The 18,537-nt window shown below is 38.7% G+C and overlaps 1 protein-coding gene across 4 annotated transcripts in view; it reads left to right on the forward strand.

Moving 5' to 3' along the window:
• Pi3K21B (phosphatidylinositol 3-kinase regulatory subunit alpha) overlaps nucleotides 1–18,537 on the forward strand; it is a 919,547-nt gene that overhangs the window by 865,974 nt on the left and 35,036 nt on the right. For all 4 annotated transcript variants that reach the window (XM_067141251.2, XM_068226250.1, XM_067141250.2 and 1 more), the window contains one exon: nucleotides 14,949–15,197. In XM_067141251.2, coding sequence (XP_066997352.2) covers nucleotides 14,949–15,197 — 249 coding nt within the window. The remainder of the gene's footprint in view (nucleotides 1–14,948; nucleotides 15,198–18,537) is intronic.

The following is an 18,537-nucleotide window of genomic DNA, read 5'->3' on the forward strand; positions in this document are numbered from 1 at the left end:
AAAAAACGCAGAAGTACAAGGGCAATCTCCATATCTTCATACACTGCTGTCTTCAAAGAGATTGGCTCTCACCTCATTAGTCCCAGTTCTTCTAATCCATCCCTTTTCAGCCTCTGATGAGCTCATGTCTTCTTCCCAGCTTCATCAGTAGGGTGTCATTGAGGTGTCATCATGACAAGTCTGCAGTCTCGATGCGACAATTATAAGATGATAAGGAAGCTGGATAAACACTGGTAAAGGGAAGAGATCAAAACAGAGATGAATACAGGTGGTAAAAGATTTGGAAAACAGGACAGACACAAAGAGAGAAGAGGAACCCATTGGGTCAATATAAGTGCAATGGAAAGGAACAAACAAGTGCAAATCAAGTCATACATAAAAAGGAACATTGATAGGAACATGCTGACCTGTCATTATATGTTAACTTCGATGTTCGTATTTTTCTATATATGAATTGATTTGCACTTGTTTGTTCCTTTCTGTTGCTCACATTAAGTATGAATTTCGGTGCTCTTGCATCTATTTATATACAATACATATTTTATTTATTTTCTAAACATTTTAACCTTAGTCAAGCATTACACGTGTTCATGTGGAACCTGTCTGCTTCCACGAGAGCGAAAGCTGTCTTTATCCTGAATTCTAAAGTATGCACATTTGCGGCAATGTTTTAGCGTATGTTTGTAATATTAGCCGATAAATATCAGGAGCATTTACACAGGACCCTTAGTGAGGTTAAACACAGGCATTTGGAATTAAGAAAAAGAAAGCCTTTGTTCTGAAGCACTACAGTAGAAGTCCGCTATAACGAGTATGGCATTTAGCGAGAACTCCATTAAATGACAGTTTCTTTCTTTCCCTTGAAAATTCATATATTAAAGTATGTATTATCCTTCGGTTACAGTGAGAACACCATTACTGATGCATCCATTATTACGAGCGATTAAGCGTACGTTATTTCTTCCGTTACCGATATTTTTGCACTCCAGCTATTACATTGAATGGAATCTATCATCTTTGCTATAGTTTTCTCGCTATGTGAACTAGTGAACTCTCTCGTCGACATTCAAACTCGAAGGTGATGTCGGAGTCAATTAGCAATACTCGTCGACTGGTGTTCTGTAAACATAATTCAAAATTAAAAAGAACATATTTCCGTAATAAGTGCATAAAAAGTGGCCGATAGCAGTAGTTAACTCGTTAGAAATAACAACTGAAATAAGCGATCGCTTACTTTTACTGCTATGTACTGAAATTAAGTAAGAATGTGATACACCTCAAAATATGACACAGGGAGCATGACAGATTTCTGAGGTTAGTTTCTCAGTAAAACCTTGTTAGGACATTTCTGCAGGGGACAAGGAAAGAGAATGTGTTAAGCGAGAAACCGTACTATTGAATGCACAAATAACAACTATCCAGCAGGGATATGTAAACACTTGATATGTTTTGTTTTCCAACGTGCATGCATTTTACGTCATGTATGTACGGGTACAGTGAAGGATATAGGATATCTAGGCTACAGTTTCTAAATGTGATATGAGAGTATTAACCCATTGAACTGTAATTTTTCTTGAAAATACATATACATTGATTGCAATTTAATCTAGCTTAAAAGAGAACACTTCAGCTACAACAAGTTAACACACTGAATCACAGTTCACATTCTAACAATAGTTCAACACAGTGTGGTAGATCTTAAAACACTCATCTTCATGCAGTGCCACCTTACACTTATCACATTCATAACGGGATTCACCCCTGTTCTTTCCCTTGGGATTTTTTCCTCTGCAGTCATAGCACTTTCTGGATGGAGATGCCTTGCTTGCTGTTATTTTGACAGAGAAGTGACTGCAGTGTTTTCCTTGTAACCTTACTGGTGTACTTCCTTCACTGGGCCGGCCTTTGGTTGGATAATCAGGCAGAACAATACCCGCGAAAATTTGCTCCGCAACATAAACTCTGAAACGGTAAAGCCGGGCATCCTTTTTCCAGGATTCAGCATGTGATGAATGACGCTAGCATTTTGCATTGCCATGTCGAGCACATACAGGTATATTTTCTTATACCCTAAGGCATATCGTCTCATTAGGGGGTATGATGCAAGGTGTTGGTCATGTGAATCAACACCACCCATTCCAGAATTGTAGTCCACAACCACGTTTGGTTTCAAAACAAGTTTGCCCCTTTTGTTTCTGCTTTCCACAAAATCTGGTCTTTGATGCACTGTTGATAGAAGATGTACATTCTTTTTATCCACCCATTTTGTGGCAAGGATGCCATTAGCTGAGACAAAAGTTAGTTCTCCTTTCTTGAGGTTCATTGCTGCAAAATGGGGTGGCATGAATTTATGGTTTGGACGTACAGTTCCAATGGTGGTGATGATGCTTGTTGTTTAAAGGGGCCTAACATCTAAGGTCATCGGCCCAACAGTTCCAATGGAATTGGTATTTTTCATTATCAGGTCCCTGAAAAGACTAGGTGAACTGTACAAATTGTCCATATAAATAGTCCTGCATGATCCTAGCAATTTGTCACACAATTCAAGAACAATTTCCTCACTACACAGTAGTCTTCTGGCATCACCTGTCCTATCTACATACTGAGGTTCTTTACCAACATATATACGAAACTTCCAGCAATAGCTAGTGTCAGAGCAGCAGACTTTATAGAATTTTATACCGAAATGTGCTCTTTTTTGAAGGGTTGAATTGAACGAATGCCAAACACCAAACGAACGTCATTACACTTTCATCAATACTTATTTTTTTTCCAGGCACGTACACCTTCTGAAACTTGTCCAACAGTAGCTGTGAAACAGGTCTAACTTTCTGGAGCTTATCACACTGGGTTTCTGGAGAATCTGGGGCAAAATGAAAACACAAGTGATGGCAGATTCAGACGATGAGGTTCTAGGTATTATCAGTGGGATTAATCATCAGAATTTGACGGAAAGTGAGGATGACAGTGATAGTGATCACTGATGAGGAAGCATGGAATGATATGAGGTTGCAAATCAGGATTTGGGACCACTAACAATTCTAGTTTGAAACATAAACAAACATACATTTGAATTTGCTTTCCCATTTTAAGACATATTGATTGTAATGTGCATAATTATTAGTGATTTTGTCAGTTTCGATAATTATACTGTGGCATTAGTTTTTTTAAAAATTTGCTTTATGTCACACCGACACAGATAGGTCTTATGATGATGATGATGATGATAGGATAGTAAAGGGCTAGGAGTAGGAAAGAAGCGGCCATGGCCTTAATTGACGGATAGCCTCAGCATTTGCCTTGTGTGAAAATGGGAAACCACGGAGAACCATCTTCAGGGCTGCTGACAGTAGGGTTCGAACCCACTATCTCCCGAATGCAAACTCACGTCTGCGTACCTCTAACCGCATGGCCAACTCGCTCATTGTGTGTGTGGCATTAGTGATAGTGAATTATGAAGTAGGCAAGAAAGTGAATTACAGTTAAGTTTTGTGTGTAGTACATATCTTTTGATAGTAGTCGAGACTACTGTGTGGTGTGCCTTCTGCCATTTTTGCACTAAAACAGGCAGTTGAAGATTAATTTCTTCAAGAGTACATAGATACCTGCAATCTGTTCTGATGAAATTAGGTGTGACTGACTAATTTATGCTTAACTACTTACATTTTCAGAAAGTTTACGGTTGTTAAGAATTTTTAAAAATGGCAAAATTAAATTATGCTCGCAAGCAAAAATCCCCTTATCAAGGGTTAGATTTTATATCAACAGTGAAGTATTTAAATCCTAACATTTTATATCCCTTGCAGCATCCTGAGTATGGATTTCACTGGAGTATGATAGATAATTGTAAGCCAGGCTGAGTGTCCCAGACAGTTGAGGCGCTGACTTTCTGACCAGAACTTAGCAGGTTCGATCCTGGCTCAGTCCAGTGGTATTTGAAGGTGCTCAAATACATCAGCCTCCTGTCTGTAGATTTACTGGCACGTAAAAGAACTCATGCGGTACTGAATTCCAGCACCTTTCTATCTCCAAAAACCATTAAAATAGTAGTTAGTGGGACGTAAAACCAATATCATTATTATTAGGTGTGATTTGGCAAGTTTACTTAATATGCTTTAATTCTTTTTATTTAACCATCCCATCGATTCTTGTCAGGATGGTTATTCATTGTTTCTGAGAGAGACTTTGATATGTAGGATAATTGAAGCCTGCCCTCAAAGAAAGTTGTCACATTTGGCAACTTTGCTGGACTGAAAGAAACAGGTTGTTCCTCATATAATGGAGGTCTAGGTTTAACTCTTCCTGTAAATAAAACTTGCACTTTCCCCATTGTAGTTAAATATATTTGCATGGAAATGGCATCACAGAAGGATTACAGTGAGAAAAGACAAACTTTCATTTGTACACTGTGCAAGTTCAAATATATTTGTACTTTTAACACATAATGAACTTCAAATATACAATTGCCATAATACCTGCAGACATCACTCTCCACATCTTATAAATGGCAGTCACGTATAAAATTGCTTGTCTTCTGGCTGTAGGTACTGGCATGTATCAGGCAAATCTTTGTGCTGAAGATAAGTACACAAAACAATGACATTCTTATTAACCTTGGCTATATTGCCATCAGAGTAGTATGCAGTCTTTTCTCTGGTATAATGCAAGTGATTTTGTGCTTGAATTTTAGATCTGTTCTCATCACTATCAGCAGCTACTAACTGAATGTATAACTAATGACAATAATTACATGTGTCTAAATGAGGAAATCCAAATTTCAACATGAAATCAGAAGTAAAATTATCCTGATAAAGACATCAAGTAACAGGGATCTGAGGATATGCTTCTTTGAATAACCTGAACATTTTACTGAGGTTTAAATCTGGGCTCAAATATTAATTTTCAATTATCTGCTGTGAATAGTGGCATGGCTGTATAGGGAAACTGTTAATGTCTTCGCAAATTTTAACTTCAATATCATCACTTACTGTGTTCAGTCTATTAGTATCTTTTCCATGCACTGTCCGTAGGAATAGTTACTCCACCTTTAGCCCTCTTGGAGCCAAGAGCCGATCTGGTCGGCCATTCACCATCAGCTGGAAGAGGCCAGCGCTCTGGCTCCACTCTGCTACTGTAAAGTGCCAGGCTGTTTTTAGTGGAAATACATGCATTTGAAAATTCACGTATATTTACCGGTATGTGGCAAATATTGGCAAGAAATTTTCTATATGTCGAGTGCATAGAGTAAGCAACTGATTCAGAGTGATATAAAGAATCAAAAACATTTTATTGTTGCTATTATAGTTGTTAATAACGTTTATTTTCAGGAAGAGAAAAACATTTTTGCAATTTCTCTCTCAATATCTACTTTGAAAAAATCATTAACGATACAAAAGAATTTACGTAATGATGTAGAATATACTTCTAAATATAATTGTATAAAATAATTACTTTGAACGAGAAAAATAAAAACATAAAAATTCAAACATATGTCACTAGAAAAACAAGAGTTTTACTCACCGATAAAATTCGCGTGTGTTCGATGTATGGCAGGCAAATACTTTCAAATTTTCTACGTGCGGATTACGTAGTGTAAGAATAATTCTGAGTTATTAAAAAAGTTAAAAAATAGTTGATATTATAGTTTTTATTTTCAGGAAAGAACCTTTTCTCATTTTTGGTTCCAGTATCTGTTTGGAAAAGAAAAACATTTACAATACAACAGAATATACGTAATTAAAAAACCTATGGTGCGAAAGCCCTGATGGGCCTTGGCCTACCAAGCGACCACTGCTTAGTCCAAAGACCTGCAGTTTACAAGGTGACACATTGTCAGTGAGACGAATCCTCTCCGTCGTTATTCTTGGTTTTCTAGACCGGGGTCTCCCTCTCACCATCAGATATCTCCTCAATTATAATTAATTAGGGTCACTTTGGCCGAGTGGACCTCTAACCAACCCTCAGGGCCAGGTAAAAATCCTTGTTCTGGCTGGGAGTCGAACCCATGACTTCCGGGTGAGAGGCATGCATGCTACACTTAGCCCACTGGGACCAGCATTTACGTAATGATAGAGAATTTATTTCTGAACATAATTCTATAAAATATTGCTCTGAATAAGAAAAAGAAGAACAATAAAAATACAAATTTAAATATAGTATGTCACTAGTAAAAAGAAGGAAAATGACAAAATACATTGACTCGCCGAAAATTGTTGAGATGAAGACTTATCACCAGATATATAATGTTGTTATCCAAAGTTTGAGACCACTGTTGAAGCACTTAGGGGTATGGTTGGATATTTACACTGACAGTTAACTAACACTTATCACTAACACTAATAGCAACTATACAGACAGTAAAAATATTTATCTGTTTATTTTGTTGAAATAGGACTAAGTTTAAATATATTTTGTTTATTTAGGGCACTTATGAAGAGCTTCACGTTTAGTATGCAGGCCTTTATCGCACTTGATGCACACAGTTCACAACCTCTCCCTCTGTTGTGGAGAGCTACATACAATGCACTGTCTTTTTTAATTTACCTGACAAAAGTTTCACACCACACACAGGAATATTTGTGATAATTTTTTGTCTATTCTCAAACCATTCATCACTCAGAGATCCAATTTTACTGGAGTAGAGCTGGAGCCTAGTCATTTTCTAAATACAATAAATAAGCTTTTAAGACGATTCTTGAAATTATACTGAATGCAACTTTTTTCATAATTTCAAAGTTCTACCTTCATCTAAATAAAAGCACACCATCATATCATTTGTAACAATTCACCCCATATAACGGTATTAATCCAAGATCACACCGAGCTCGATAGCTGCAGTCGCTTAAGTGCGGCCAGTGTCCAGTATTCGGGAGATAGTAGGTTCGAACCCCACTGTCGGCAGCCCTGAAAATGGTTTTCCGTGGTTTCCCATTTTCACACCAGGCAAATGCTGGGGCTGTACCTTAATTAAGGCCACGGCCGCTTCCTTCCCACTCCTAGCCCTTCCCTCTCCCATCGTCGCCATAAGACCTATCTGTGTCGGTGCGACGTAAAACAACTAGCAAAAAAAAAATCCAAGATCACATTAGGTTTCCTATTGGGTTGATTACTGTTTCTAGCAGTTGCAGGCACTTCTGTCTCTATTGCAGCTCTGTGTGTACTTACAAGCACTACCTGATTTTTCTAAGATTTTTTCCTGTTTGGATCGCACTAGTAAAATTGGCACCTGTCGAAAATATTTAGTACAAACTAATTGAAATGGCTTTTCTACAGCATCTGGTAGGCTCTTCCTGTTTCTTTGTATAGTGCCAGTAATAAATGTTCCAACTGAATATACCATATTTACGCAAATAATTTCCGCCGCCGAATAAACCCCGCACCCTAATTTTAGGAAGGATTATTTTGAAAAAAATTAAATGAACTAAATTTCCTTTCAGTGAAAGAGTAACATAGGCATAAAAAAACATTTCATATCACTCCTCGAGTTCCACGTGGTCTTCACACAAATATGAACATGACAGATATAGCTACTTTGCTTGAACATATTTGGGATGAAAAAATGCATTATCACTGCTATAAAATATATTTGCCATGAAAATTAGCAAGTAGGCCTTCTTACGTGACAGGTATAATCTGAACTTGCACTAGGCTCGATTTGCTGTAGATCGGAGGATTCTTTGTCTCTTGCATCACTAAAATCCTCTCCTAAATTACTTACAAGTTGTCACACTTCCATGTTTAAAACATTTCTCACACGCGGTCTCTTTTAACTGGGAGAGTAACATGACCAGTGGTGGATAATTCTTTTCGTGCAATGTAAACACTTGAAACGGGCATAGCTGCAAACTCATTTGTTAGTTTTGCGATACAGTAAAATCTTGTTAATTCAAGGTTGTAGGGATGCAAAAATGTGATTCCGAATTATGTGACTTCGAATTAACCGCCAACTCGTAATTCAGAAATGCCAACCCTTCCCGCATCACAAAATATTATAAGCCCCGTTACTGCGTGCAATTTCCATTGATTCACAGTTTAAACCCTTCAAATGCCATGGAAAAAAACTATTTCCAAAATGTATCCAAAGAGGCGCATTTACAGTGTTCAAATAATGCACTTGGATAACTCACTGGCAAACATAACCTCACGCAACAAAAAAAAAAAAAAAAGAAGAAAAGAAATCAAAGACGAGAGAAATTTATGCTGGCTCCCCTGCGCAAGTCTTTATTCACTGGATTACTGTACTGTATGCATTTTAGATGCCTTGTACTTGCGTGGAAAGTAGCCGATGCCCTTAAAACACTGTGGCTTATCGAACATTCCTATGGCGAGGGGAGGAAGTAGAAAGTTTCTCCCTTCCGTGTGCATTGCAACAGAGGACAGTACGAGTGTACGATTTCCCACCATGGCACTTCTCTCGTAATTCAGAAATGCCAACCCTTGCCGCGTCACAAAGTATTGTAAGACCCATGCAATCACTTTGATTCACAGTTTAAAACTTTCAAATGCCATGGAAAAAACTATTTCTGAAATGTATCCAACAAGGTGCATTTACATTATTCAAATAAAGCACTTGTATTAATCACTGTCAAAACATAACCTCACGCAATGAAAGTAAAAAAACAAGATTCAAAGACGAGGACAAATTATGCTGGCTCCCCTGTGCAAGTATCTTAATTCTTGGATTACTGTACTGTTCGCATTTTTAGATGCCTTGTATGTGCATGGAAACATTGTGGCTTATCGAACTTCCCTATGACGAGGGGAGGAAGTCTTTCGCTTCTGTCTGCATTGCAACACAGTACAGTGACTCCATCTCTTTTAAAACCATAAGTCCCTTTGATCTCGCCATTAAAAAGGAAAGATGCAGTTTCATCAGCATTGACCCCATTAGCATGATATACAAGAGGCTGGAATCGAGCACAGGAGTCATAGTTTGGAGAGCCAGGAAGAGAAAGCTTACTGTTGTAAACAAAATGAAATTTTTTTAAAAGAAGCTGAAACCTATTCCTTGAGAATATTTCACCAAACCCAGGGTGTTGCGGCTTTTGTGTTGGCAATTCGCCTGCCGCATTTCATTTTTGTCATTTTCACAGTTGGCAGCGTGCTGCCGCATCTTGTATTATCTTTGTCAGACTGAACATGTCGACCAGCAGAAGTACATGCATCTTGGTGCATCTCCACATGTGTGTGAATATGTGGTGTTTATTCATGTAGAATAAATATTTAAATCACCTACTGAGTAATGTGTTGTGTCTGCTCATGTAGGGCAGTCTGGTCCTCCATCTGACTTGTATCAACTTGTATTTGTGCACAGCCTTCCTTAAAACAACCTTTAGATTGCACACCCGGGCCTAAAAGGAAACAAACATTACAGTAAAAATAATATAGTTTGTTAAATAGTAAGCATATATATGACAGATTGTTATTAAAAAACTGAGCAAGTGGCCGCGTGGTTTGGGTCACATAGCTATCAGCTTGCATTCGGGAGAAATTTGTTTCAAACCTTAGTGTTGGCAGCCTTGAAGATGATTTTCTGTGGTTTTCCATTTTCACACTAGGCAGATGCTGGGGCAGTACTTTAATTAAGCTCACAGTCGCTTCCTTCACATTTCTAGCCCTTTCCTATCCCATCATTGCCATAAGACATGTCTGTGCCGGTGCAACGTAAAGCAAATTAAAAAAAATAATATGGAGAGCAAGTTACGCGACTATGTTCCTTAAACAACCGGCTACATGATATACAGCGTTCTGCCCTTATCTGCATTGGACTCTGCTTATCTTCCACTACATGCCCTGACGTTGATGTATAGCTTCTTCCGCTATCCCTCAGTCGTTTGTGTACCGTATCCATCCAGTTCAGTTAATTAATCTTTCTTTTCCTCCTCTTATTCAGTGTTAACATTTATCGACGTGGCACACTCAGATAACTGACATCTGCCATGTTTGTTGATGTAAAACTTTCTTGCAGGGAAGCCAGTTTTCAGACAAAAAGAGTACCCGTGCCTACTCAGCAACAGTGCTCGGAGCCCAGTTGAAGGGGGAGCGTGATAGCCAATATGTCACTGGGTGAAGGTCATAGCACAAGTCTTTGCGTTCCTTGATAGTCTTGAGGTTGTGTCGTTTCTCATAACATGTTGTTACGTCCAACCGGGAATGCCCGTTGACTATTTTATGGGAAGAACAGTTTCTGTTTACTGACAAGGACAGACTCCCACAGTGTCTTGTATGTCAAAAGGTGCTGAATTCGACGAGGAAAAGGAATGTACAGCGTAATTATACAATACTTCTCTGTATGAATAGACAGAAGGCAAAGCATGCTAAGAGCTCATAGACAGACACTGACAGGCGACTAAGACATACGTTTTTAAAGAAAAATATCCTTGTAGATTCATTTGCCATAAACTGTTACAGATTACTTGCCAAACTTACTCATACTATGGAAGAAAATGTCAGTGAGGCAGCAATTTGAGCAAGTTACAAAGCCGCTCACATCATTGCGATGAATGAGAAACTTTTCTTGGTGTGAGCTATCATGAAATTGTGTATGATCGCTGTTGCAGAATGTTTAACCCCAGGATAGATGCAGAAATCTGAAGCTGTCTGTCTCTCAAAACAGACAATGTCTCATTGCATTCGAGGCATGGGAGGGGATTTGGAAAAACAGTTCAAATGTAAAATTCAACATTCTGTGGCATTTTCGCTTACACTTGATGACTGTACGGAATGGTCAGCTAACTGTATTTGTGTGTGGTATCAATATGGAGCTGCATGTTACAGAGGAACTCGTAGAAATGTGGTACTGTTGGATTACACTGCTATAGGTCAACATATATTTGAAGCGGTTTTTGAATCCATGGACAACATGAACTTGCCCTGGGGAAAGCTCTAATTCCGTGGCTTCAGACGGCACGCCGAAAATGGTCGTATGAGAGCAGGGCTTCGTCTCTCAGTTAAAAAATAAAGATAAATGTGAAGTTGGGGAAGGACGTAGCGAGTATTCACTGTTTTTTATTACCGAGAGGCACTTTGTTCTGCAACCGTGGAACTGGAATCTGTTACAAAAGTAAGGTTTTTTTTAGAAGATCTTGATGCGGCTTACTGTGATATACCCTACCATACAGTAGCACTGTCAGCTAGCCAAGTCAGCAAAAGTTCTTGACATGTTTTTTGCCATTCGTGAAGAAATCGCTCTTTTCCTGGAAATGAAAGGACAGGCAGAGCAATGTTTGTCTGTTTCAAGATGGGTGTCAGACTTAGCATTTCTTGCAAATATAACAATGCACTTAAACCCCCCATCGCCCAGTGAAAAACCACTGCAATCAGCCTCTCGAGTATTGGCAGGTAAACCATAGACTTAACTTGACATGAAGAAATGCATGTCAGGCACAGACCATCTAGTGCATAACAAAGTATCGACGCAAAGATCCATGGTAAGCCTAGCAAGCCAGAGGTAGCGTCTTCGAATTGCTTTCAACGATCAAATGAGCCTCAGATGGAGATCAAAAATAATACCGAAATTGACAAAGTCTTCGAGCAGACCCTGCAGGTATGACGGCCAACATGACTCCGATGAAAGACAGATATGTCCGAAGAACAATGTAAGAATTGGAACTATGAATATTTTTACCCTGACTGGAAAAATCGAAGATATTATCGATATGATGAAGAGGAAAAATCTATCCATATTGGGAATAGTAAGGTAAGGTAGGGGTGTATTCTGCCCGAACGCAGATCCGAACCTCTGCAGAGGTGTGTCTGAGCCGGAGTTTACGTACGGTAGAGTGGCCAGTTACTTTCCGCTCCTCCATTCCCTTACCCCCACCAACAGCGCGTGGCAACCCATCCAAATCTTGACCACGCCCAATGTTGCTTAACTTTGGAGATCTCATGGGATCCGGTGTTTCAACATGGCTACGGCCGTTGGCTTTATTGGGAATGAGTGAAACAAAATGGAGAAAGGCAGGTAGCAAGATTCTGAGAGATGGCTACAAATTAGTATGGAGTGGACGTGAGCAAGAGGCCAGAAATGGTGTAGCGACGAAGTTTTAGAGAATTTAAATAAAATTGACCCTAATGTAAAATTCACTAAGGAAGACGAAGTTAAACAGTCCTTAAATTTTTTAGATATAACGATCATCGCGCCAATAATACTTTTGATTTTCAAATCTACAGAAAACCCACACGGACATGTTGAGAGCAGGAGGAACCCCAGCAATGCAATGGCTATATAGACTCCTAAATGTAGTATGGTAGCAAAATACCATCCCAGAAGACTGGAAGAAAGGTATAATTGCACCTACATTCAAGAAAGGCAGCAGACGGAAATGTACCAACTACCATGGCATCACTCCACTCTCACATGGACTAAAAATTGTGGAAAAAAATTATAGAGGGTAGATTACGAGAAATTGTAGAACCACTTTTAGAAGAGGAACAATATGGTTTTAGGCCTGGAAGATCAACAACAGATCTTATATTTGCTGTCAGAATGCTAATGGAAAAACATTGGGAAAAAGAGAAGCCTTTATATCTACTGTTCCTCGACATCGAAAAAACCTACGACAGCTTTTTGGGAGTGCCTGAGAAAGCTCAAAGTTCGAGACAGTCTAATTTCAAAAGTTAAGGTGCTTTATGAGAAAACCAGAAGCTGTGTACAAGTCGGTTCTGGACTGTCAGACTGGTTTGAGACAAAAAGGGGAGTACAACAAGGTAGTGCTTTGTTACCCCTATTATTTATCATTGCAATGGATACCATATTAAAGGTGCCAAAAGAAAAGGGGCAACAAGACTTAAAAGCATTTGCAATTGCAGATGGTATAGTAATTTGGGGTAACTCGGAGAAAGATGTGGAAGAGAGACTGCAGGGGTGGAGTCAGGAGTTTGAGAGATATGGATTAAACATCAACAAGGCTAAAACGGTGGTGTTGAAGGTACAGAAGGGTGACAACCAGCCAGAAATCATGCTAAATGGCTCTAAGCTGGACAGTGTCAGAGAATTTAAGTAGTTGGGTAGTATAATGTCAAAGGATAACTTAGCTAAATATGAGGTAAATAGTTGAATCAGCAAAGCAATAAATTTTTACCTCCAAGTAAGACAGCTACTATGGGATAATCAAGTACCACTCAAAACCAAGATGACACTGTATAAATCACACTACACCCGTATCCTCACATACAGCCTGGAAACCGTTACATTAACAAGAAAAGACAACTCGATATGCCAAGCAGCAGAAATGAAGTTCCTATGCACAATGACCCAGAAGACCTGGAGGGATAAAATCAGGAATGAAAAAGTCAGAAGATGTAGGACTAGAAGATTCCTAACTCCAGAAGATCCAAAAGGCAATACTGAAGTGGTTTGGTCATGTGAAAAGAATGAGTGCCAATAGGTCTGCAAGAAAGGAGTTTGAAAGAGAAATAAGGGGAAAGAGACCAGTGGGCAGAACTAGAGAAAAATGGACAGACTTAGTGAAAAAGGATGTAGAGGAGAGAGGTCAGGATTGGGAGCGGATTGTGAAGGAAGAATGGTTCATGGACCGAACAAAATGGAAGGGTCTCGTATACCACACCTGGGAAACTGGAGTTGGTCAACGATGATGATGATGACCTAAACCATCTGAATAAGTTACTGAAGTAAACTTGTGTCCTCATCCCGAGGTGGTGCAGCTCTTTTCAGGCACACCCCCAATGGAGGTGAACTGCCTGTACCATTTCAACCACATACCAGACCTCTTACCAGTTTAAATTTCTGGCAGTACAGGGAATCGAACCTGGGCCCCTGAAGACAGCAGCTAATAACACTAGCCATTATGCTATGGAGGCGGACAATAAGTTACTACAAAGGAAAGATCTAATACTCATACATATGTGCAATAAACTCAGAGTGTTCACAGAAAACCTCTGAGTAGTAAATTCAAAATGGAGATTTAACATTTTTCAATTCTCTGGCCTCTTTAAACTTGCCTCCTGAGACCTCTGTGGAGAATTATTTAAAGATCATTCAGCTTCTTCACTCTTTCAAAGCGAGGTTTCAAGAGCTCTATGTTTTGGGAAGAGAAATTAGATTGCTCAGTACTATCTCAGTTACACCTGATGACTTTCCGCCATCAATGCAATTGAAAATAATAGACAATAACAACTTATAATGAGCTCATCAGCTTCTACTACAATGACTTAAAGTCCAAAACTCAGGTACAAAACTTGAGAGATTAACAAATACTGATTTTCACAGAAGATAAATAGAAGGGGATTATTAAAAGACCGATATTACAACACCCTAGATCTGTCATGATGGTATTGTTAATTACCCTAAGAAACATTTCCCGAGCTGCATAAGAATTCAGCACAGATCACGTGTGTGTTTGGGTCCACATACTGTTACAAGCAACTGTTCTCGGCCATGAACAGAAAAAAAAAAAAAGCAGACAGATCAATGCTCGGACATCCAGCAATGAAGAGTGCTCTTGGCATCACATCAGCAAATGAATTGACTCCTGATTTATCAGCACTTATTACCAAAGTAACCCATGTACATGCTGATACCCAATAAACATATTGTATTCTGTGTCTTGAACTTGTCTGTTCAATATATCCTATACTCCCATTTCCTCAGTCATAGCAACCCCTTTCAACGGTATTACCCTTCACTGGCCTCCGCCAGTTTCCTCCAGGGCGTGATTGACAGCTTGCCCCAGTGCCAATCAGTATTGCATGTTGCAGGCTGACTCCTGCAAGCCGTGAGTACTTGCTGTTCACTGGCATGTGCTCAAGCTGGAACAGCCTGCTTTAGATGATATAGAAATATTGATATACAGCATTCTTTGAGGGCAGGCTTCAGTGGTATACTTCGATCAAAATTTGTCAAGTCTTTTGTCCTTACTGCAAATACTTGTACTATTTATTTTATCCAAGCTGTGCATATTATATGCATACTCCCCTTATCATTCCAGGTGGCTGAAGACTCGTGGCTATAAAGCTCATCACATCAATAAGTTTCTGGCTGATGAAAGTGCCTCATCATGGGGATTGCAGGAATTGGAAACCGACGGTGATCTAGAGAACTTGCCTCATCAAGACGAATCCACATGGCTGTTAAAAGACTGTTCTCGAACTGATGCAGAGCGCCTATTGGCAAATTGTCCCGATGGAACATTTCTAGTGCGGCCCAGCCGGACGGGCCAGTATGCTCTTTCAATAACGTAAGTATTTCCTTTTATGGATAAGTTTATTAAGGCTACTCTAGCCTTAAAGTTAATCTCAATTTGAGGTGAGCCTGACAAGATTTTCACAGCATGAAATTGAGAAGGGGCAACAGAGGAAATTTTAATTTCTGTGATTTTTTTAATACCGTATTTAATTGCATATTAGATCCTCCCTTTTCCCCCCTCTTTTAAGCCAAAAACGTTGGGGGGGGGGGGGTTCCAATATGCAATAACCTCAAATTTTGTGCAGTGAACATAAATTGCACATGTAAACATTCTATGCTACTCTTTAACAAACTTATGAATGTATTCTGATTTCTACTGGCTATTTTCATTGGAAGGCAGTATTTCTAAATTTTAAAAAATGACAAATGGTGAACACATGACTTTTAGGCCTACATATAAAGTAAATATAGTCAGTTTAATTTACTTTTATATCATGTTATTCACTTTATCTCCCTAACTCCTCTGATGAGGTTGATGTCAGGAAGGGCATCCGGTTGTTAAAACTTGCTACGAAGATTTGTCTCATTTCATACTCGACCCTGTAGAGAAAAGGGATAAGGGTGTCACATTATCATATTATGCAATATTGATACAAAAGATCTTAATGGATAGTCACTTGTCTCTTCTCAGTTGAGCAGTAGGCCTACCACACAGTAAACCTGATCACTGCTTTCTTTTGAATTATCGTCGTCTTGTGCCACCAACATCCCTGCTGCCAGTGTGTCTTCATTCCAAAAGGCGTTATTTTCACTGCCATCAAGAGCATTTGAGATCCCGTCTTTTTTAAACTTTAAAGTTTTGTTCCCGACTACAGAGTACAAACAGTGGGAATCTATTAGCAAGTAATTTCTGGAGATGGTCTGTGTTATTCCCAATTGGTGTATGTGTAGCAGAAACCACCCCCTTCCAAATAAAGTCGTGCTGTAGAGAGCGTGCCAAACCACCAGCTGATAACTGGCATATGTTACGAGTTGTACTTCCGAATGTAATAAATAGTGACTGGAAGCATTCTTTGGATAACTGCAGCTGTTGAAAGCCAGACCTTTATTGTTAAATATATTTCATACTTGTTCTCTACATTTATCTCATCAGGGTTTACCTAAACAGCTGTAATCGAGATAAGAGAGACCTCATTGTTTAGGTTAGGTATCCTATCAAGTGCCCGGATAGTGCCAGAAGTTCCACGATGGAAAGAATAATTTATGGATATCTGCAGGTGTGGCAGTAATGAGTTTTATTACCATAATGTTTGATTTCATATGTTTGTTGTCTCCACTTTTTTATTAACCCATACTATGGTGGTTTTTTTTTTTTTGGTGTCTCTGAAAATCGTAAAAGTGCTTAGTGGGGACGTAAAATTATTATTATTATTATTATTATTATTATTATTATTATTATTATTATTATTATTATTATTATTATTATTATTATTATTATTATTATTATTATTCCGGGGTTTACAGAGGTCTTAGAAGCTGCTGGGGTGAATGGGTGGACAAGGAATTAACTAGAGGATAAGTTAACAGCATAAATTTTGAAATTTTATTACTTTTGTTTTTTATTTTGAATTTAAAATTTGATAGATAGAAGATCTGAAAAAACAATAACAACTTATAATGAGCTCATCAGCTCCTACTACAATGACTTAAAGTCCAAAACTCAGGTACAAAACTTGAGAGATTTACAAATACTGATTTTCACAGAAAAGAGCTTGGCAGGTACAAAATTTATAAGAGCTAGAAAGCTCCAGGAAAGTACCCTTTCTAGGAGTCTGCACTCCAACTATATCATCGTCCAGCCTCACAGAGGCTTCAGTTTTTAATAACGCACTTACAACCCATCGGTTGTCCTTAATTGAGGTATTTACATCAGGTAGCCCCGAGGTGGGCTTATCTATTGCTCAACAGTTTATCTCTTTCTGTTCCTCAAGGAAACTTTAGACCAGAAACAATTACCAAATGAACAGACACATGAGCCAATACTGAATGGCCTTAATGCAAAAGGAAAAGGTTGTTTGAAACTGGCCATAAACAAAATGCAAGGAGGCAAAACACCTGCACTCCTTCTAGAAATACTTGAAACCCTAAGTGCCAGGTTGAGTGGCTCAGACGGTTAAGGCGCTGGCTTTCTGACCCCAACTTGGCAGGTTCGATCCTGGCTCAGTCCGGTGGTATTTTAAGGTGCTCAAATACGTCAGCCTCGTGTCGGTAGATTTACTGGCACGTAAAAGAACTCCTGCGGGACTAAATTCCGGCACCTCGGCGTCTCCGAAAACCGTAAAAGAGTAGTTAGTGGGACGTAAAACAAATAACATTATTATTAAAACCCTAAGTGGGCTTATGGCCCAATGATACAGAAGCTAAGCCTATTCTACGATTGGGTGACTAAATGTGGAACATTAACACTTATGCTTTCAAAGTAACGATCTGTCGGTACCCACGGTTCCTGCAAAAACTGACATGGTAACGATCCATCCTTTCTGGACTTTGTTGTTGTTATTTCGTTATTTACATGCCAGATAGCAACATTATGCACGGAATAAGAAGAGCACAGTTTTAACTCGCATTATGCTCCGCGGGAACTGCCGTCTATCTGTATTTATCAATATCTTTAGAGTTTAAAACGTGCTCACTGGAGTTCAGTGTCTTGTATACGTCTTGGTTGGCGGCAAACATGCGAGCATTTCTCTCTGTTTTTGTTGATGATACTGACTATATAGTGAAATTCAGCAGTATCGCATGCATTATATTTAGTTTACTTGCTATTTCATTAATTAAATGGTTTTCTTATGTAATTAGGTGCATATAGTAAGCAAAGTGTTAGATATAGCCTAGTCAGATATAGTTCATTTAGATTAGGCCTAGTAACTTATCGCGCACAACATGGCGAAGAGAGTTCATATAGCTTACGATATCACTGAATATCTTGACAGTTATTCAAGTAATGATGTTTCTTTGTCCGAATCAGAAAGTGTAGATGTCGACGATAATAATCCAGCACCTAAAGTAAGAAATGTGTATTTTATACAAAATGGCCAACTTTTTTCAGTGATACATCTCTTTACACAATTAAAATCCCATTTGCATAGAGATAATAGCAAAATAAAAATAATCAGGTATAATAAAATAGGAAATTATTTTAAATTGATATACGGGGCGTGAATCAAGTTCAGGTTTTTGTAATCCAACTAATCCATTCTAATCCATCCAAGTAAAACAAATGTTCATTATTATCCAGCCAACATTATTTTAATAACTGAACGAGCTATAGACAAAATATTCTACCTCACTATATTGTATGACTACGTTTCTGAGGTTAGGTCACTAAACTT

The sequence above is a fragment of the Anabrus simplex genome, chromosome 2, assembly GCF_040414725.1.
Source record: "Anabrus simplex isolate iqAnaSimp1 chromosome 2, ASM4041472v1, whole genome shotgun sequence".
In the NCBI taxonomy this organism is placed as follows: Eukaryota; Metazoa; Arthropoda; class Insecta; order Orthoptera; family Tettigoniidae; genus Anabrus; species Anabrus simplex.